Source organism: Hemiscyllium ocellatum, chromosome 10 (genome assembly GCF_020745735.1).
Source record: "Hemiscyllium ocellatum isolate sHemOce1 chromosome 10, sHemOce1.pat.X.cur, whole genome shotgun sequence".
Lineage (NCBI taxonomy): Eukaryota > Metazoa > Chordata > Chondrichthyes > Orectolobiformes > Hemiscylliidae > Hemiscyllium > Hemiscyllium ocellatum.
In genome coordinates, this window is record NC_083410.1 from 87,859,120 (window position 1) to 87,882,413 (window position 23,294).

At 40.0% G+C, this 23,294-nt stretch overlaps 1 protein-coding gene across 1 annotated transcript in view; it reads left to right on the plus strand.

Annotated features, from left to right (window-relative positions):
• Positions 1-23,294, plus strand: part of abhd12 (abhydrolase domain containing 12, lysophospholipase) — a 151,974-nt gene that overhangs the window by 91,318 nt on the left and 37,362 nt on the right. Inside the window, exons 8-9 of the mRNA XM_060831719.1 lie at positions 15,767-15,896; positions 19,774-19,811. Coding sequence (XP_060687702.1) covers positions 15,767-15,896; positions 19,774-19,811 — 168 coding nt within the window. The remainder of the gene's footprint in view (positions 1-15,766; positions 15,897-19,773; positions 19,812-23,294) is intronic.

Sequence of the window (23,294 nt, forward strand, 5' to 3'; positions counted from 1 at the left end):
TTCGATACTTCCAAGTTCGAGATTATATACAGAGGAAGACTACATTAATAGATAGTCTTTATAAATCAGACAGAGAACGTAATGTCTTACGACCAGCCGGGGCATCCTCCGTTAGTACTATATACCATTTGCTACATGATGGAGTCTCAGGAGACATGGATGACCTGCTTAAAACATGGGAGCAGGACTTGGGGCTAGAAATCTCTGAGGATATATGGAATGACATTTGGGAAAATGCTAGAAGAATTGCTATCTGTAACAGAACTCAGGCTATCCAACTAAAGATACTTCATAGGGCCCATATAGCTCCGGCTCGACTGGCAAAATTTAAGGCAGGAGCATCTCCAATGTGTCCCAAATGCAAAATAGAGGTGGGTACTCTTGTACATTGTCTGTGGACTTGTCAGAAAATCCGCAGATACTGGACTAAAGTGGCAAATACCCTGACAGAAATTTTAGGAACGGAAATTAGGGTGGACCCTGTATCTCTCCTTTTGGGCTTTTTGAACCTCTCATCTCTGGATATGCATGGGAAGAGACTATTTTCTATTCTCTCTTTCTGTGCAAGGAAAAATATTTTGGTGAACTGGGTGGCTGAGGCCCCCCCTGGACTTTCAAATTGGCACAGATTAATTATGGAATATATCCCCCTTGACTTCCTCACAAATATGGTGCACCGAAAGACTGAATTATTTTATAAAATATGGCAGCCCTTTTTGAATTATATAAATGCAGATATTTCGGCTATCCTAACAAGGGCTTTTATTTAGTGAAGATTTCAGACCGGGCTGCTCCGGGGCCCCTTGGGAGAGGAATCCTGCGCGAATACGGGTTTTATTATATTTGATGTTTATACATTCCGAGCATGTAAGAGACTTAGGTATACACTCTGGTTAGTTATAGGTTAGATTAGTAGAAAGTTGAGTTCTTTTTTGGTTTTTTTTTTTCTTTTTTTGTTTTCTTTCTTTCTCTTTTCTTTGTTAAATTATGACTATTGTATATATGATTTAATTGTACATCAATGTTTGTATTTGAGAGTTTTGTTTATTTTTGTAAATTTGCAAAAATGTTAAATTTCAATAAAAATATCTACAAAAAAAAACTCCATCTACCACTTAGCCCATTAGCCCATCTGGTCAAGATCCTGTTGTAATCTGAGTTAACCCTCTTTGCTGTCCACTACACCTCCAACTTTGGTGTCATCTGCAAACTTACTATACCTTTTATGCTCACATCCCAATCATTTACATAAATGATAAAAAGTGGTGGTCCCAGCACTGATCCTTGTGGCACTCCACTGGTTACAGTCTGAAAAACAACCCTCCACCACCACCCTCTGTCTTCTCTCTTCGAGCCAATTTTGTATCCAAATGGCTAGTTCTCCCCGTATTCCATGAGATCTAACCTTGCTGACTGGTCTCTCGTGGGGAACCTTGTCGAAAGCCTTACTGAAGTCTATATAGATCACATCTACCGTTCTGCCCTCCTCAATCCTCTTTGTTACTTCTTCAAAACTTCCCATGCACAAAGCTATGTTTACTATCCCTAATCAACCCTTGCCTTTCCAAATACATGTGCACCCTTTCCCTCAGGATTCCCTCCAACAACATGTCCACCACTGACGCCAGGCTCACTGATCTCTAGTTCCCTGGCTTGGCCTTACTATCTTTCTTAAAGAGTGGCACCACATTAACCAACCTCCAGTCTTCCAGCACCTCACCTGTGACTATCGATGATACAAATATCTCAGTAAGAGGCCAGCAATCGCTTCCCTAGCTTCCCACAGAGTTCTAGGGTATGCCTGATCAGGTCCTGGGGATTTATCCACTTTTATGCATTGCAAGACATCCAGCATTTCCTCGTAAAATGGACATTTTTCAAGATGTCCCTGCATTCTATATCTTCCATGTCTTTTTCCACAGTAAATAATGATGCAAAATACTTGTTTAGTATCTTCCCCCATCTCCTGCGGTTCCACACAAAGGTCGCCTTGCTGATCTTTGAGGGGAGAAAATGAGGTCTGCAGATGCTGGAGATCAGACCTGAAAATGTGTTGCTGAAAAAGTGCAGCAGGTCAGCAGCATCCAGGGAACAGGAGATTCGATGTTTCGGGCATAAGCTCTTCGTCGAATCTCCTGTTCCCTGGATGCTACCTGACCGCTTTTTCAGCAACACATTTTCAGCTCTGATCCTTGAGGGGCCCTATTCTCTCTCTTGTTATTCTTTTGTCCTTAATGTATTTGTAAAAATCCTTTGGATTCTCCTTTAAATCTATTTGCCAAAGCTATCTCATGTCGCTGTTTTGCCCTCCTGACTTCTGTTATGTGTATGCCTACTGCCTTTATCATCCTCCTAAGGATTCACTTGATCTATCCTGTCTATACTTGACGTATGCTTCCTCCTTTTTCTTAACCGAACCTTCAATTTCTTTAGTCATCCAGCATTCCCTTTAACTACCAGCCTTTCCTTTCATCCTAACAGGAATATACTTTCTCTGGATTCTTGTTATCTCATTTCCGAAGGCTTCCCATTTTCCAGCCATCTCTTTATCTGCGAACATCTGCCTCCAATCAGCTTTCGAAAGTTCTTGCCTAACACCGTCAAAATTGACCTTTCTCCAATTTAGAACTTTAACTTTTCGGTCTGGTCCATCATTTTTCCATCACTATTTTAAATCTAATAGAATTATGGTCACTGGCCCCAAAGTGCTCCCCCACTGACACCTCAGTCACCTGCCCTGCCTTATTTCCCAAGAGTAAGTCAAGGTTTGCAGCTTCTCTAGTAGGTACATCCACATACTGAATCAGGAGATTTTGTTGTGCACACTTAACAAATTTCTGCCCATCTAAACCTTTAACACTATAGCAGTCCCAGTCTATGTTTGGAAAGTTAAAATCCCCTACCATAAACACCCTATTATTCTTACAGATAACTGAGATCTGCTTACAAGTTTGTTTCTCAATTTCCCTCTGACTATTAGGGGGTCTATAATACAATCCCAATAAGGTGTTATGCCCGGTAGCCAACCTATCATGTAAATTGTTGATCATGCTTACAAAGGATGATATCTGTTCCCTAATTATTAAATCTCCATTAAAGTACGACGTAAGACTTTCCCCTTCTCCACCTTCCTGCTTCAAATTGCCATTAATTGCATTCTAGCTGTTCTTCAGACAGTCTTTATCTTACTGCACAAGCAACAAGTAAATCATACCTGTTGACTAATAATTGGTTCCTCCAGATCCTCTTTTTTTTGTCCTACGCTGTTTCCCTTTACTTGGCATTTGGGGGGGTGGTGGGGCAGGGGTTGGGGTTTAGTGGACATGTCTGACGGGTTAGGGGTACACATGGGAGGGAGGAGACTCACACGCATAGTCTGCTGCTGCCTTGTCTCCTGAATGGGGAGCAGCCTTGGCAAGTGCTTGCTGTGTCAATCCCATTGAACTGATTGGGGGGGGGGGGGGGGATCGGATCGGATCAGCAATGCTGCAGGTCCCTTGCACACAAGTGTGTCTCTGCTCAGAAACAAACCCTGGGACACAGGGAGCAAGGCAGGCAGAGCGAGGAGAAAGGAAAGTTCAATTTACCGTATAATCAATTATCCGAATGAAATAGTGCCCACCCATCTCGTTTGGATAATCAAGGTTCCTCTGTATTTGCTACCCAGGTTCATTCTGAATCTGCAACTTGGTATAGGATGTAAATGAAGTCTGGAACTCCTCCCCTTCCTTTGTCAGTCTTCAAATTTCACTAGGTGGTATAATGGACAGTGAAGATTATCTCAGTGCAATGGGACCTTGATCAGATGGGCCAATGGACTGAAGAGTGGCGGATGGAGTTTAACTTAGATAAATATGAGGTGTTGCAATTTGGTAAGCCAAAGCAGGGCAGGACTTATACACTTAATGGTAAGCCTCTGGGGAGTGTTGCAAACAAGGACCTCGGGGTTACTTTAAAGTGGAGTCGCAGTTGGGCAGGGTGGTGAAGAAGGCATTTAGCACACTTGCCTGTATTGGTCAGAATGTTGAATGTCGGAGTTCGGGTGTCATGTTGTAGCTGTACAGGATGCTCGTGAAGCCATTTTAGAATACTGTGTACCATTCTGGTTGCCTTCCTATAGAAAGGATGTTATTAAAATTGAGAGGGTGCAGAAAAGATTTGCAAGGATGTTCCTGGGATTGGAGGGTTTGTGTTATAGTAAGAGGCTGAATAAAGTAGGACGACTTTACTTTGGAGCATCGAAAGCTGAGGGGTGACCTTATAGATGTTTATAAAATCATGAGGGCAAAGGATAGTATGAATAGTCAAGGTCTTTCTCCCAGGGTAGGGGAATTCAAAACCAGAAGCCATAGGTGGAAGGTGAGAGGGGAAACATTTAAAAAGGACCTGCAGGGTAACTTTCTCTCAGAGGGTGGTGTGTGTATGAAACAATCTGCTAAGGGAAGTGGTGGAGATGTCTATATTTGAATATTTAAAAGATATCTGGATGGATTTATGAATTGGGCCACATGCTGGCAAATGGAACTAGGTCAGATGGGATGTCTCGTTGGCATGAATGAATTAAACCAAAGGGTCTATTTACATGCTGTGCGACTCTGAGGTACGTGTTGTTTCCACAAGTCCCACCTATATCTTGGTCTAGGTTATCTATTATTTATACCAACTTATTGTTCTGTTGTATTCGTCTTTTTTCAACTTAAATTTGAAATAAGCCCAAAGACTTAGGCCATTTAAAAAATATTCTCAGTTTATTAGACTACTGTCCAAGCTGACCGGAAATAAACATGGATTTGGCCCAGATTTGACTTGGGAGAGAAAAAAAAACCTATGAAATTGTTGCCTGCCAATCTGTTTCTGCGGTTGCAATGCTGTCACTTGTAAATTTCTTTGTTCCATCTGCAGCTTTCACTCTTGTGTCTGACCATCTGGAGAGCACTTGCCCAGATTCTGTCATGCCACTTTTACTTGGTCTCTGGAGTGTTTTTCCCACAGGCTTTCTAACTCCATTCTTGCAGATGCTCACCCACAGTCTTGTGCTGTTGAGCTTGGGCAATGCTTTCCCTCAGGCTAATGCTCCATGCCTCAAGGGGACCAATTCTTTCCTGGCTGGAGTCATTAGTAACCCATAATCTCTTTTTTTTTATATGTAACTGCAGTTTGCTGCTACTTCCTTTAGCCAAATTCACCTTTAATGTGGTGGGCTGAAATTTGCATCTTGCCTCTGGACTTAACTCTTTTTTTTGTCCATGTTCATACTAAGGTTGTAATGAAGTCTGAATCTGACTAAGCGGACATTATTTAGCACAGTACAGTCGGTTCTGCTATAACGCAGTAGTTTTGTTCTTGCGCAATCCCATGTTACAAGAAAATTGCATAATAGCAGCACCAATTAAAGTAATGGGGCCAGAGTCATGTTATAATCAATAGACATTTTAAAAGTTTGCGCTTTAGGAACACTGTCCCCAATTTGTCAAATGCATTATAGTGAACTTCATTTAATAAAATGTGCATTTGTGCAGAATGATCTATACAGGATATTGCTGCAGGTGTTTATTAGTGCAATATTGTTGGGCCAGCCATCTTCAGCTGCCTCACCTATAACTTCAGTCAAAAGTTTAAAATGGGAATGTTTGCTGGTTTGTGTTTTGGTTCCATATTGCGGTTCCTCCAACAATGAACCAGACTCTTGCCATATGCAGTAAAACTTGGAGAACTGTCAGGTTTGGACTGATATAGCACGAATATTGCTTGTTAACCAAGCACCAGGCAATGATCACCTCTGATCTATGATTTTATAAATAACCTTTCTAACCCCACAACACCAGGTTATAGTCCAACAGGTTTAATTGGAAAGCACTAGCTTTTGGAGTGCTGCTCCTTTATCAGATGGTTATGATGATGAAGGAGCAGCGCTCTGAAAGCCAGTGCTTTCAATTGAACATGTTGGACTATAATCTGGTGTTGTGATTTTTAGCTTTGTACACCCCAGTCCAACACCGACATCTCCAAATCATTTCTAAAACCAAGTTGTAGTGGTAACAAAAGGCTGTTAGCTGTTTGTAATTCAAAGATTGACAACTAAGCAAGCAAAAACAAATTGCTGGTGATACTGAGCAGGTCTAGCAGAAGATGGAGTAAGAAAGCTGAATTAACATTTTGAGTCCAGTGACGACTCCGATCTGTTCTGGTGCTATATAAATTTGTTATATTAAGCAATTTAATAGTTTAATTTGTATGCACTGGTTAGCTTATTGGTGAACTGAATTGATTTTGATATAGGTAAAAATACCTTTGCACCTGAAGAATATTAAACATGTTGAAGAGTCTCAGTGGTGGTGTATTCAGCTGGATCTTTCTCTTTTGAACTGGAGAAGGCAAATTTTGTGTGGGTAAATTGAACTTAAAAAGCAGAATGCAAGATTGTAGAAAGCTAAATCCAAGTGGTTTGGGATATAACTCCTGTTGAAAGTTCCTTTATGTTTCGCCTAGATTGTACTGCTATCAAAACTGAATTTCTACCCCATTGCATATAATTTTATAACCCATCCTTTTTTTGTGCCATGTTCAAAATAGGATGTGTTTCTATTGATGGTTGCCCATTCTTTGAACTTTGTGCAGTGAAATGTAATTGTGATTTATTTCATTGATCAGACAGCAAATGAAATGCTGAGTGGCCAAGTGCTTTTATAATTGTGAAAGTGCAATGAGAATTCCAGTGTTTAGCACTTTGTCATGTACTTTATTTCTAATTTGTGAGATCCACAGTTATACATACATTTTGCAGAGCTGTATCATCATGTAATAAAAATAGACACACTGCAAATGCCAAGTAAATCTTTGGTGTTTGATTGGATCCCTGTGTGCTAGGATCAAAATAATGAGAGTAGTATAGAATTGGACAGAAGGAGAGCAGGTGATGGTGCCTGAGGAGGCCAACATTTTCCGGCTTGTCAGAACGTGAGATCAACTGTAGTGTCCATTGAACTTCATTGTCCTTGAGAAATAGGAAGGTTAGACTATTTTCTTGAACTGCTATTTTCCCAATAGTGTACATACCACCGTGTAGAGGCATTATGGACCAGGCCAGACATCCTCAAAATATTTTAAAAGGTAGCCTAGACCCTATTTTAAAGGCATATGTGAAGTGAATATTTGCAGGTGTGATGCAGCTGGTCAAACCACTCCGCTTTAAATAAAACAGAATTTATTTAAACACTACAGTAGAAGCACAAACAGAAGAAAACTGGAATTTAGAATAACTTAATTATTGGAAAACGTAACTGACCTGATACAGCATCTTAACTAAGGAACTGTTCCAATCCAATAACATCCCATAAACTCACCCTTAGCAAAAAAGGTAAATTGAAACACAGATCCTTACAGGTAGTAGGGCACAACTTACAAAGAGATTTCAGACAGAAAGTCAGTCAAGAATAATTTGCTGAAGTTTGCAACCTTTCTGGACTCCAGTTCTTGTGTCTGCTACAACTAAATCAAATTAGACAAACCTGAACTGGGAGAACTGGCCACTTCCCTGCCATTATTAAACTAGGCTGTTCCAGGGACCTCTTGGTACCTCTGCCTTTAGGACACCGTTTTAAAAAGAAACCCAAGGGCAAAATAACCTTATCAAAGTGACAGCATTGTCACACTTGAGTTCTAGGATTTCAGTCAAATGATGATGTGGATAGTGTGCTATACGTCCCAAATGACATGGTATGTGAATAGTAATAGTATTCCTCTGCACCTGCTTTGGTGACCTTTCGGGATGTGGAGATGCTGTCAGAGAAACCATGGCAAATTGCTGCAGTGTATCAAATTGGGGGGTGGAGGGAAGGTGGTATTCATTTCAGCATAATTTTTTATTATTGTACTCTAGTTCCTGAGATTAAAATGTTTTCTAACTGTAGTCACAGCCAATATTGTTTATTAGCCTGATAGCTAATTTAACAAATGAATTATCTTTGTAATTGTCTCAACAAATGAAACAGTCTGACTTCATTTCATTTTACTTATTGATTGGGCAGAACTTTCATTTTGTACAGATATCTCTAGTTAGCATCAAAAAGAACACTTATCAATTTGTGAAACACAAAAATCTAATTTTGGTCAGCAGTGGTCAACAATAGATCCTGTCAGAATAGGAATTCTCCTTGTTGAAACTTTGGTTGTGCAGGATCACTTCAAAATTAAGATAGGACCAAAGACATAGAAGTTAGGCCTTTCAGCCCATCAAGTCTGCTCCACCATTCAATCATGGCTGAAAGGTCTCTCGACCCCACTCTCTAGTCTTCTCCCCGTAATTCTTGATCCCCTTGATACTTGTGAATTCCATATATTCACCAATTTCTGGTTGAAGTTTCTCCTTATCTCTGTTCTAAAAGGTCTTCCCTTTACTCTAAGGCTGTGCCCTCAGGTCCTAGTCTCTCCTATCAATGGAAATATCTTCCCAATATTGACTCTGTCCAGGTTATTCAGTATTCTATCAGCTTCCCCCTCATCCTTCTAAACTCCATCGACTCTAAACCCAGAGTCCTTACATGTTCCTTTTTTGTTAATCTTTTCATCATTGCTGGGACCATTCATGTTAACCATCTCGGAAACCACTCCAGGGTCAGTACGTCTATCCTGAAATATGGGGCCCAAAACTGCGCACAATACTCCAAATGTGGCTTGACCAGAGCCTTTTAGAGCCTCAGAAGTACATCCCTGCTTTTATATGCAACTCTCTCAAAATAAATGCCATCATTGCATTTGCCTTCCAAGTTACTGACTCAGCCTGCAAGGAAGCTTGACAGAATCCTGGACCAGAACTCCCAAATATGTGGATATACCTACTAGAGAAGGTTCAAAACTTGGCCTACTCTTGGCAAATAAGGCAAGACAGTTGACTGAGGTGTCAGTGGGGAGCACTTTGAGGCCAGCGACCATAATTCTATTAGTTTGAAAATAGTGATGGAAAAGGATAGACCAGATCTAAAAGTTGAATTTCTAAATTGGAGAAAGGCTAATTTTAACAGTATTAAGCAAGTACTTTCAAAAGCTGATTGGGGGCAGATGTTAGCAGATAAAGGGACAGCTAGAAAATGGGAAGTCTTCAGAAAATGAGAGAATGAGAGTCCAGCGACAGTATATTCTTGTGAAAGGAAAGGCTGGTATTTCTAGAGAATGCTGGATGACTAGAGAAATTGAGGTTTTGGTTCAGAAAAAGAAGGAAGCATATGTCAGGTACAGACAGGATCAATTGAGTGAATCCTTAGAGTATAGAGATAGTAGTAGTATACTTAAGAGGGAAATCAGGAGGGCAAAAAGGGGACATGAGAAAGCTTTGGCAAGTATAATTAAGGAGAATCCAAAGGGTTTTTTACTAATACATTTAAGGACAAAAGGGTAACTGGGAAAGAATAGAGCTCCTCAAAGATCAGCAAGGCAACCTTTGTGAGGAGCTGCAGGAGATGGGGGAGACACTAAATGAGTGTTTTGCATCAGGATTGACTGTGGAAAAGGACATGGATGATATAGAATGTAGGGAAACAGATGATGACATTTGCAAAATGTCCATATTACAGAGGAGGAAGTGCTAGATGTCTTGAAATGGGTAAAGATGGATAAATCCCCAGGACGTGATCAGGTGTACCCGAGAACTCTGTGGGAAGTTAGAGAGGTGATTGCTGGGCCTCTTGCTGAGATATTTGTATCATTGATAGTCACAGGCGAGTTGCTGGAAGACTGGAGGTTATCATGGTGCCTTTGGAGGCTAATGTGCCACTGTTTAAGAAAGGTGGTAAGGACAAGCCAGGGAACTATTGACCATTGAGCCTGATGTTGGTGGTGGGCAAGTTGTTGGAGGGAATCCTGAGGAACAGGATATATATGTATTTTGAAAGACAAGGACTGATTAGGGATAGTCAACATGGCTTTGTGCATGGGAAATCATGTCTCTCAAACTTAATTGAGTTTTTTGAAGAAGTAACAAAGTGGATTGGTGAGGGTAGAACAGTAGACGTCATCTATGTGGACTTCAGTAAGGTGTCCAAGGTTCCCCATGGGAGATTGGTTAGCAAGGTTAGATCTCACGGAATACAGGGAGAACTTGCCATTTGGGTACAGAACTGGCTCAAAAGTAGAAGACAGAGGGCGGTGGTGGAGGGTTGTTTTCCAGACTGGAGGCCTGTGACCAGTGGAGTGCCACAAGGATCAGTGCTGGGTCCACTACTTTTTGTAATTTATATAAATGATTTGGATGTGAGTTTAAGAGGTATAGTTAGTACGACCCCAAAATTGGAGGTGTACTAGACAGCAAAGAAGGTTATCTCTGATTACAACAGGACCTTGATCAGATGAGCCAATGGGCTGCAAAGTGGCAAATGGAGTTTAATTTAGATAAATGCGAGGTGCTGCATTTTGGGAAAGCACACCTTAGCAGGACTTATACGCTTAATGGTAAGGTCCTAGGGAGTGTTGCTGAACAAAGAGACCTTGGAGTGCAGGTTCGTACTTGAAAGTGGAGTTGCAGGTTGACAGGATAGTGAGGGAGTGTTTGATACACTTGCCTTTGTGGGTCAGTGCATTGAGTGTAGGAATTGGGAGGTTATGCTTTGGCTGTACAGGACATTGGGTAACCAATGTTTGGAATATGGCATTCAGTTCTGGTGTCTCTGTTATAGGAAAGAACATTGAAAGGGTTCAGAAAAGCTTTAAGGATGTTGCCAAGGTTGGAGGTTTTGAGCTATAGTAGAGGCTGAATTGGGCTGGGGCAATTTTCCCTGCAGCCCTGGAGGGCTGAGGTTTGTGGTGCATGATACATCGATAGGGTGAATAGCCAAGGTCTTTTCCCCAGGATAGAAGAATCCAAAACTAGAGGGCATAAGTCTAAGGAGAAATTTAAAAGGCACCTAAGGGGCAACCTTCACAGAGGATAGTGCATGTATGGAATGAGCTGCCAGAGGAAGTGGTGGAGGCTGGTACAATTCCAACATTTTAAAAGGCATCTGGATGGGTATATGAATAGAAGGGATATGGGCCAAATGCTGGCAGATGGGACTAGATCAATTTAGGATATTTGGTCAGCATGGGCAAGTTGGACCAAAGTGTCTGTTTCTATGATGCTGTGATCCAGGGAGACATTCATCCTTTGTGTGCCACATTGTTTTCCTAGATGGCCTCTTGTCTTCATTGTAGAGTTACAACTTGACAGCAAACTTTGCATTTCCCACTATCAGACAATCCTTTACCCAGTGTGTCAGTAAGCAAAGGTTTCTTTCCCATGTGTTGTATTTCTCTTCAGTAGTTGTAATCTCTTTCCCCATCTTGCCACTTAGTGCTCCCAGAATGTGTGCCCAAGCTCAACGTTTGCTTCCCCCATCAGATGAAATGTCTAGTCGGAATCACTTTTTTATTTGCTCATGAAATAGTTGAAGTATTTCAAGCAATGATTGTAGTTATGAATGTTTTCTCATGCTCTGGATGTAAATGGGTGCAGATTCTTCTGATCATGAATATTATTTGAGCCTTCCTGATCTTACTAAAAAGGTAGCAGTGTAAAAACTGTCTTCATATTTTCATTTATTTTGATTGTGGACTGAAATTGGAAAAGGACTGTTATAAAAATCCATAGATTGTGGAGGGGATTGCTGCTTTTTAAAAAATAAACAAATAGCCAGCACTTGTTTGTTCATCTACAGGTGGATTTTTCACTGTAGATAAGCTGGAACCAGGGAGTTTGTGCATAATATGATTTGGCTGGCAACAGTTGGCTGATAAGTCAATGGATTGATGACCAGTTGTTAATGCTTCAATTTTGGCCATGTGTATTGATGCCACAGGCATGTGCACTGCCTCATAATTTTCACATGCCTGTTTGTCCAAACTGATGCTTGCATATTTAAAGAGATTCATTGCCAATATGCATACAGCACTGATTTAAATAGGTGCAATAACTAATGCCTGTATTGAACTCTGTTTCAATTGTAAGCTTACCTTCTGTGCAAGTTCAGTTTATTTGTTTACAACATCATCTTTTTATGTTGCCTGACACGTCATACATGTTTCTGGAATTCTTTGCACGTATGTTTTCCAGATTTGTGTGCATGCACAGTTGCAAGCAATGCCAGGTGTCAGTGGTTACAGTATTGTTAAGAGGATGCAAGAATAGTGAGATCTGGGATGATTTTGGGCACAGATCTGTATAGGCAAAGAACTGATAAACAAAGTTAATAAAATGCATTGGCTTTCTGAAGTGTGGCATGGAGTACAAAGGCCAGAGAGCTATGCTGTACCTTTTTTTTAGAAAATGTAAAATGCTTCACCCCACATGGATTATTGCATCCAATTCTGAGGACTACATGTTAGGAAAGCTATGAGTTATTTGGAAGAAATATAGAATTGACTCACCAGAATCATTGATACTAACAAATTGAATTGTCCAGAGAGACAGTTGTTTTCCTCGGAGCGAAACAGGCGAAGAAGAGAGTAAATGGAGCGAAACTGCCAATGGCTGAGATGCTGATAACTGGAGGGGGCAGATTCAAGATAATTGTCTCAGGTTTTTCTATCAATGATTGGTTAGGGTTTCCACTATATAATGAGGTAGTGGTAATTGATACAATAGAAGCTTTTCAAAGGAAACTGAAGAAAGTGTGTGAGATAGAATAAAAGAGAAATTGGGCAAGAGGAAAGAAGTGTGACTAATGGGCTCTTCAAAAGACCCAGTACTGACTCCATTTAACAGGGCTGCTCTTAATTCCCACTGTTCGTGATAGGCAACCTGGCTCCATGTTCCTTCCAATATGATGTGAAAACCAGTAATTCTTGAAACAATCCTAAAGGTTATTTGCAATTATTCTCAACGGTAAAAGGTGCGCGATGCATTAAATGGTTTTTAGTTTAGTAATAATCAAATGTATCAAGATGGATTTGGAGGCAATGATCACTAGCAAAATAGAGGGTAATGTATATTGGCATCCCTTAATTTTTGATAGTGTCATTGGGATGGATGTTGATATTGTGGTCCACTCTCTAATTAACTGTGTTCACTGAGTTACATTAATGCCCTGTCCATAAATACTTCTGGTTAACAGTGCTTATTCTCGCTTTCAAACCTCTATCTGACCTCCCCCTCCCTCCTTCTGTAACTTTCTCCAGTCTTACATTCCACTAAGAAATCGGTGTTCCTCCAACTCTGGTTTTTTTGCGCCATCCTCTGCTTTCTTCACGTGATCATTGATGTACTTTCTGCTCCCTTGACCTTAAGGATTCACTCTCTTGGTAAATCTTGCTACTTCACCGTCGCCCTCTATTTTCCTTTGGTGCTGCTACCCCAAAACCAGCCTCTTTGACCAAGCTTTCAGCCGTCCATCCCAACATTTCCTTTGGTTCAGTGCCATTTCTTTGTCTGATCATGCTCCTGTGGAGCGTGTACTAGAGCATTGCACTCCTTTAAACATATCGAGTCAAAGTCATACAGCATAGAAACAGGCATTTTGGCCCAACTCGTCTATGCCTAAACTGAATTAATCCCATTTGCCAGAGTTTGATATGACATTGATGTAGTTGAATCTAGAGTGGGCCCTGTTGTAATACAGTGATAGTGTACCTGCCCCTGCATCGGGATGGTTTTGTTCAAGTCCCACCTGCTTCATAGATGTGTAATAACGCCACTGAACAGGTTGATTAGAAAAATAAGTTAAATAAACAAAAAAAAAGTTTTACGTATGCCTAACTGATGGTATGCTGTGGCGTAGGTAAGACACCCTCCTGACTTCTCTCAGCTTTGGCTCAGATTTCTCTTAACCTAAACCACTTACTTACAAATTTAAGTACCAGTATAATATATGTATTTGAAGGTTGGGGAAGTATGTGGAATAATGGTTATACCATTTGCAACATATATTCTTGTAGACACTAGTTCAAAGTAGCCAACAAATATACAAGTTTAAAAGTAAGCGTCATTTTTCACAGCATGTGTCATTGGTATACTTTGCAGCATTGGCTGTTTTAATTTTATTTATGGTACTAGTTTTACTAAGCAGGCAGAAATCCTGTTTGCAGTATCATACGATTAAAATACTTCTACATTAGGGAATAGCAGTTGTTGATCAAAAAAAAACTAACCAGTAATGGTGTGCTAAGTATGTATAAACATATTCATTTTGATTTATTAATATTGAGTCAAAGTCCATATCCTACTAAAGTGATACAGTTGAACTACTGAATATCTTGTAGATGTTTCATATTGTTCATATCTAACTGACATTTTGTCTGTTTTAATTGTAAAACCTGTGTATGCTTTATTGTGGAGATATTATCCACACTTCAAGAATACTGACTTGATCTATTTGGATCTCCAACGATGACTGACTCAATGCTGACATTTTTTTTTACAAACCCACCAACTCCCACAGCTACCTGGATTACACCTCCTCCCACCCTATCTCCTGCAAAAATGCTCTCTTGTATCCCCAATCCCTCCACCTCCACCGCATCTGCTCCCTGGAGGACCAGTTCCACCACAGAATACAACAGATAGCTTCCTTTAAAGACTGCAACTTCTCCTTCCATGTGGTTGAAGATGCCCTCCAGTGCATCTCATCCACATCCCGCACCTCCGTCCTCAAACCCCACCCCTCCAACTGCAACAAGGACAGAACGCCCCCCATTTCTTACCGTCCACCCCATCGACCTCTGCATAAATCACATCATCCGCCGACATTTCCACCAGCTCTAAATGGACCCCACCACCAGAGATATATTTCTCTCTCCCTACTCCTATTCGCTTTGCGCAAAGACCGTTCCCTCCGTGACTACCTGGTCATGTTCACGTCCCCTAACAACACACACTCCCCTTCCTGTGCCACTGCACCCTCCCCTTCCTGTGCCACTGCAGGAACTGTAAAACCTGCGCCCACAGCAGCGCCCCCCCGTCCTGCCAAATCCAAGGCCTCAACAGAGCCTTCCACATCCATCAGAGTTTCACCTGCACGTCCACACATCATTTATTGTATCCATTGCTCCCAATGCGGTCTCCTCTACATTGGGGAGATCGGATACCTTCTCATAGAGTGGTTGAATGAACATCTCTGGGACACCTGGACCAATCAACCCCACTGCCCCGTGACTAAACATATCCAACCTCTTTCCTCCCTCCCCCTCCCCCACCCCACCAAAACTCTGAGGATGTGCAGGTCCTGGGCCGCCTCCACTGCCTCACCACCAGACACCTGGAGGAAAAACACCTCATCTTCTGCCTTAGGACCCATGGTATCAATGTGGACTTCATCAGTTTCCTCAATTCCCCTCCCCCCACTTCACCCCAGTTCCAATCTTCCAGCTCAGCACTGTCCTCATGACCTTTCCTACCTGTCCACTCCACCCTCCTTTCCGACCTATCACCTTCACCCCCACCTCCATCTACCTATTGCACTCAGTTACCTTCTCCCCAGCCCCACCCCCTCCCATTTATCTCTCCACCCCTGAGGCTGTCAGCCTCATTCCTGATGAAGGGCTTTTGCCTGAAACATCGATTTCCCTGCTCCTTGGATGCTGCCTGACCTGCTGTGCTTTTCCAGCATCACTCTAATCTGGACTTTGATCTATTTGAACCAAACCTGAATCCTAGAAAGTGATTAGCAAAGTATAATTCATTCTTTGGGTTAATTGCTGTTTCAAGTGGAAGGCCTTGTTCCCAGCTTGCAAGACTTACATGTCAAAATCGAATTAAGTGCCTGTTTGTTAAATTTTTTGATTGTGGTTTGTCTTTTGAATCCAGGATGGGGAGACTCTGAAGGAACCCCGTCAGAGAGCGGAATGACCACAGATGCTGTCTACACTTATAAATGGTTGAAAGCAAGAAGTGGTAAGAGTTCAGTCTACATCTGGGGCCATTCACTAGGAACAGGGTAAGTGAATAAGTAAGAAGATCCCACTTCATGGAAATATTACTGGCTGTCTGCAGTTGTCTTATTAAAATAACTAATAATCTAGGTAAAATCAGATAAAGGCAACAAGACATTTTTTGAGATTTTCCATCTCTCTAAACTCATCTCGGAAAATGAGAGGCTGGAATTTTTACTGGCACATTTCAGAAATTCAAAAAAATCATCGGATAGAGGTTGCATATGAAAGAATTAGAGTGTATTAGACTTCCTTACATCATCTGTGCTGGAAATTCTGCAGTGAGTAAATCCCCTCCTGACTCCCTGAAGCCCATTCACCATTAACGAGGCACAAATTAGGAGTATGTTGGAATGTTCTTTGCTTGCCCAAATGGGTGAAGCATTAACAACATCCAAATGCTTGATACTGTCCAGGCCCCACTTAATTCATACTCCATCCACTGCCTGAAACATTCACTTCCTCCACCACAGATGTACAGTGGCAGTTCTGTACTATTTGCAAAATTCACTGCAGCAACCCACCAAGGCATTTGACAGCACCTTTCAAACCTGCACTCTCTATCATCTAGAAACACAAGGTAGCACCACCTGCAAATTCTCCTCTGAGCAAGTTCACCATCCTGACTTGGGACTACATTGCTATTCTTTCACTACCGCTGAGTAAAACCCGAGAAGTCCCTTTCTAATAACTCTGTGGGTGCATCTACAGCACAAAGACTGTGGTTGATCAAGAAGACAGCTCTCTTCTACCACCTAGAGGGCAATTAAAGAATGGGCAATGATTGCTGAGTTAGCCAGCGATGCCTGTGTCCCATGAATTAGTAATTTTAGTTTTTTAAAAAAATTATATCAGTGCCATCATAATCGAGGAATTACGTATGTTCATAAGTCTTGGCTATTTTCTAAAAGTCTGTTATAAACATGTTTGTTATAGTTGCTGAGTGCTTCAAAGTTGCAAGTGACCTATTAGAACTACAGGGGATATGTTCTGCCACCGGTCTCTGTTGTACAATTTAAATGGAAAGGAGTACAGTGCTAAACATCTGGAATTCACTATCCAAAGATGACAAATATATTTGAAGCTAACACATTTATAGAAGTGTAGACTGAGAGTTGATAAAGCGTGGCACTGGAAAAAGTGCAGCAGGTCAGGCAGCATCCAAGGATCAGGAGAGCCGATGTTTCAGTCAGGACCCTTCATCCCAATTTCAGAAGTAACTATGAATGGCTTGTCATTGGCTGAAAAGTGCTCTGACAGCTTTGTCATTTCTTATTTTGTGAACTCCATGCTCCCTGTTCCACCTTCTGCATTCCATCAGTGTGTTAGGTTACCATAAAAATAGCACATTGTAAAATGGCAAAGTACACTTTTGCAACAGTAGAAATGATATTAATTTAGTTTTTTCTGTTCACATGCATCAGAACAATGGGTTTAATGGTAAACAATTGTGTTTAAAGTGCTTCACTTTTACTAATTTGCACATGCAATACTGTCTTGCCTAAAAATGTTAGAATCCTTAAGAAATGCACAAGATCTCATTTGAAAGCTCAAAGATTTAGGCTGGAGGATCTAGATGACTCTGGCAAGCTAAGCATTTTATTGCCAATGCTGTTTGATGTTCAGAAGCTGGCAGTGGGCTTGAGCTGCGGTCATCCTGTGATGAAGGTCCACCCATCCACCTCCCTTTGATATCAAGTTCCAAAATTTTGACCATACTGCACATTGTCTTGGAGGGAAGCTTGGAGGTGTTTCTTCATAATTGTGGCCATTACCCTTCAAGATGGCAAAGTTTGGTGTTCCCTCAGTCTTCATTATCTATGAAGGGTTGGGAAGTGGACTTGCAGCAGATAATACATTGGAGTGGTATCTGCAGTTGTATCTCAAAGGTCTGCATGATTGGTTTACTGAGGCAGACAAGACGAAACACTGAGATAAAAATGGATGTGGTCTGGGTACATGGATCCATGGCTCACCAGATAACAAGGACTGACTATTCGTTTGGACCATGCAGTCGTTGTTCAGAAGTTATCAGCACAATAATAATAATTTCCAAGTTGCATTGTTGAGAATCCCAAGCACAATGCTACATTCCTGTGCCTTTATGCTACAGCGCCTCAACATAGTGTCATCCTACCTGTTGGAGTCAAATTCATCCTATGTTTTCGACAAGTTACTTGATAATACCAATTTACATAGTAACATTATTGTTAATTGATTACTTCCTTTTGCTAGGTGCATTCATGGGTATTAGCTAATTCTGTGTGTATTTTGCCTCATTGCTACAAATAATGGAGGGAGCAGATTAGGGATTTATTCCCTACAAACCAATTAGAAGTGTAGACAACTATAATGAGGAAACGATTGAGAGAAACAAAGCAAAGAACTGTAAATAATTTGATTTGTACACATCACTTTTTAAAAACCTATTTTAAGTATTGTGATATTTAATACAGGTTTTTTGTATCTTAATGCAGTGTTGTCTCAGTCAATACAACAAGACTGAGAATGCATTCAATAGATTTGAGAGGCTATAATACTTGTTATCTGTGGGAAAAGCGATTCATCCAATAATTAAGTTTGACCTTGAAACACCAGCTTAAACTAAGTTTGTTACATTGTGAATGGACATGCTGAGTATTTCAGTTTCTGGCAAATGTGTGGAGACAAACAGTTAATGTTTCATGTCAATTATTCTTTAGTGCTGAGGATAGAAGTCTCATGGCACAATGATAGCATTCCAGCCTATGAGCCAGAAACTCTGGCCAAGGAAGGTGTATACATAACATGACAAAACAGATTGAGTATGAATTTGTTTAATCCTTTCAACATGCCAAAATTTCTAGTCAGTGATATGATGGAAGGAAATTGGAGCCTCTACCATCCCTATCCACAGCTCCAGGCTACAGTTTATATGTAAAAGTATATGTTGCTGCAGTGACCCTGACTCTCTTGAAATTGGTAGCTCATTTGGTTGAAATGACAAGTGTGGATAAGAATGGTACCAACAGCACATAGTTTCAATCTCATTTTAGGAGTTGGTGGGTTCTACTTCCTTGCCTTACCTGTGCTGGAGGATTTATTGCTTTGAGTTGGACCTGTCTTTGGACAGAATTCAGGATTAACTTGAAGATGTCGCACCTTTTTAAGCAAGGTAACTTGAAACCTAAAGCAGAAAGCTCCGACAGGCAATTGAAGAATGCAACTCCATGAAGATTGGCGAAATTAACAGAGGAGGTATCCCTTAGACACATTCTAGCACCTATATTAGAGAGAGGCATAGAGTGAAGGATATGACCAAAAGGAAGTCTGCAACATGGCAGAGGAAATGCAAATGAAGTAAAGGATCAAAACTGTATGTAAAGGAGGTGTAAGTGTGAAAAGCAAGATTTATCACAATCAGCTGTCATGCAAAAGAAAATTCCCATTTTCTTTTACTTTTTACCACCATCCTTTTGTAGTGTCTTTTCTACCTTCAAACCAATATTAGATCCTTTTCTTGATATTTCTTCCCTTTCCGCCACGACCTCCCACCCCTACTTGGTTAGCTTAAAACTGTTACTCTCCAAATGTTTCCAAGTTCTGTCAAAACATCATCCATCTGAAACATTATTATTTCTCTTGTCACAGAATGCCAGACTTGCTGAGAATTTCCACTTTTTTTTGAGTTTGAGCATCTATAATATTTTACTCTTACCTTTTGTTACATTGGTCAACAAGTGATCTTACCTTCTATTTATGCAATTCAATAATTAAGTAATTTTTATAAGTGGGATAGTGTACGCAAATGAAAATAGAATATTCCGAATTCTTCTTTTTTGTTGGGTTCTGTTAAACCATGTTGCATCATGCTGGAAATAGAAAATTTCTCATCTTTTTCAGAGTTGCTACAAATGTTGTACGGCATCTAAGTGTGAAAGGTAAAATGCTTCAACCAACTTATTGCTTATGTTCTTGCAACAATCCTTTTTATTTCTTATAATTCTAGCAATCAATATTGCAAAGATTAACCCTATGCTTTCTTAAATGAGTAGATCAATAAGCTACATACTAATTCAATGCTGCTCAATTTGTTACAAAAATTAGTTTGCTAATAAAGTTCGTAGTTGCAACATTCTTATAAACCCAAAGTCTATGGAAAGTCCTAAAGCAGAGATTGGCAATGGTAATCTCATTTGACTCACCACGTACCTCTGAATCATTGATAGCTGCATGCAAAATCACAAGGTAAGGAAATCCTATGGTGGTTCATTTGGTAAGAATGAATTTTCAGGAACTGTCCCACTATTGTAACACTCAGTTACCTCTTAACTAATTCTGGAGCTTTCTTCTCAATTGTTCTATCCATGAATCTGTTCAATGCCTTTAAGTGCTTGTGTGAAAACTATACTTCAGAACAATTCTACATGTGGCTTCTGCTAATTTGAATTACTTGCCCCCATTCTACTTGTTAATTTCAAATTAATAATCCAGATTGAGTTGTAAATTCTGTATATTTAATGATATTTTATTCAAGCAATATGTTTGAACCCAAAGGTTGTTTTGCAGTGAAGATTGCACTGAAAAACTTATAGGCTAAGTAATCAAGTTGAAAATCATGCAATTGTATAGCAATCATTTACCTTTCTATTGCCGGTCAAAAAACTGGTAGAGCACATTTTAAAAAAAATATCAAGCTAATCCTTGGATGTAACTGGTTTCATTAGAGACATTGCAATTACTTAAAAAATGTATTGAGAGGAATGTTAGTGCTGTACTCTTAGAAGACATCCACTGGTGATGTGTGGAATTACAGCTACAATTTTAAAGTCTGCAAGAACAATTTACTTTTACCTATTTAAGGTGCTCAAAAGGTTCTGAATGTTCAGTGAATGTAATATATTGTTTGCATCACAGCAACAGTAGGATAGTGGAAGAACAGTTGGCATTTTAGAAATTAAATTCAATTCTGGTTGTATATCTGGGGACTGAAAAGATGATTCTAAAGAATTACATTGAACAAATTTATCACACAAAATCAGATTATTCATCCAAGCAGGTTTGTGCTAATGTTATGATCCACATTAGATCCTGTTCTATTTATTTAACCCTTTCTCATCAGCATATTAATTTCTGCATCTGTGAAAATGGCCTTAACCATCTATCTGGTAGGAAGTTCCACATTTGTACCTTCTCTGTATAAAGAAGATTCTCTGAATTCTTGATTACATTTATTAGTTGCTACCTCATATTTATCCTCTAGTTTTCAACTCAAAACTTCTAAACATCAAAAGTATTGAGCCAATTCATAGTTTTTAAAAGAAATTCACCAGGCCATCTTTTCTTTGTCAGAGGAAAAAAACCTAGATTCAGTATTTCCTGACTTTCCTGGTATCATCCCTGTAAATCTCTTGAATGTAAAAGTTGTAATACAGAGATCAGAATTCTGATTGCAACCTATCGAGATTTGATGAGCTGAAGTAAGAATCACCATGACCAAATTAGGCCAGAATAAGGCCATTCAGTCCATTGTGCATACACTGGTTCTGTTCTCTAGTGCTGATCTCCTGCCTTTCCCTATATCTCTGAACACCGTTTCTATCCAAATCATCCAATGCCCAATAATGGTGTCTGCTGTTGAAGTCTTGTTTGATAGCAGTACACCAAAGGCTGCACTGGCAATTTATGGCTCTTCTAAACTTGTTCTTTGAACAATGCTGTTGTATTCGTTTCCTAAGGAACACATATTAGGTTGAAGAATTTAATACTGAAAGTAGCTAATCACAGCTGGTGCTAGTTCCTTATGACATGATTCACAACAAAAATGCTGCTTTTTCACTGGATCATTATCGTGACAGGTTTATAATTGGCATACTATATTCAGCACTATTTTCGATGGGTGTCAACATATTTAATGACATTTCCACAGAATTTAGGATAAGTTTGGAAATCAATATTTACGATCACACTGCCAATTTAACGACCATAGACCATGGCATGTATGTTGATCTGGTATTGTTTTTATATAAAAAAAACATTTTTCTGGCCCCCAAAATTATGATTTTAGCATGTGCTCTATATGCCTTGGTCCACCCCCTTGTCAGCCGCAACATGCTTTCTTCACATTAGTCATCAACCTCATTTTGTACGTCTTTTGGATGAATGCAAGGAATTGAGCAAGTGTTACTGGCTGTATTGTGAAAATCCATTGGGGTTTAATATATAAATATGTAAAGTAGATTCTTCATGAGCAATACAGAAAAATGAGTTATACAATAAAAATGAGCATGCAGTTGGTTTCAAACTAAAAGTTTTAATATCTGCTAACTCTCACCAAATGACCGTACTGCAGTGAGGGAATTTGATGTGAATGAAGAATTGACGTGAGAATAGAAGATGATGCAATTCACCCTGAGGAAGATGCCCAAGATTAAATGGACCATGCAAACAAATACTGATTACTGTCTTGAGCATGTAACAGAATGTGTCTTCAAATTGCCACAATCGATACTGTCACCAGAAATGCATTGTCTCTTTAAGCACTTAAGTGCGCCAAGTTAACTTTCCCAGCAACAAACAGTTGGGGTATTTGCTTTGTGGAATTAAACTGACTGGTCTTTTGGCAAAGACTAAGATTTCTCAGACTAAAGACCTCGATGCCAAAGTTACTAGTTTTCAGTCGTTCTTTAGAAAATGGCAAAAAGTAGCGTATCTATTATGCCAGATTGATAACATGCATAAATGTGTATGAATTTAGAGATGACTGACAGTCAAATTGTGGAATGGAAAGGTTTCAAAAACAGTTTCAGTGAAAGTGGAAGGCTAGATTTGTGGTAGTACTTGCCTGCATGACCAAAGGAACAAAATTAAAGCCCATGGTAATTTTCAGAAGTAAAATCATGCTGAAAATCCTTGCTATTGAAGCCATTAGTGTATAAGCTGTCATCAGGTCATGCAGAGAAATGTGGGTGAAAAGGAGGGTTTGTGGTAGAGGTATGATTCTGAAACCTAAATTGGCATGTATAATTCTTGTGGTAGTATACTCATGGTGATACCACAGCTAAAGTGACTGATGAACTCTTGTATCAGGTGCTAAAGGCAAATAAATTTTATGGATTTAAAATTTTTTTCATTGTGTTAAAGGTATCATTGTATAATTGTTTTTCGTGTGTAAACTGTCACATTACCATGGATTACCACTTGTGTTTTTTGTCATTTCAAAATGGGAACCACCCCCACTGATGATTGACCTGTTATACTTAGCACTTTCTCGGTCAGTCGCTCACACTCAACATACTCATACGTGCACTCTTTGTCATCTATCCCCCCCCCCCCGCCGCTTCCATGTCTCTTAGTGATGAAAGCACCAAAAATTGAAGTGCCCATGTAAGCAAATTATAAAAGTGTGCACAAATTATAAAGGG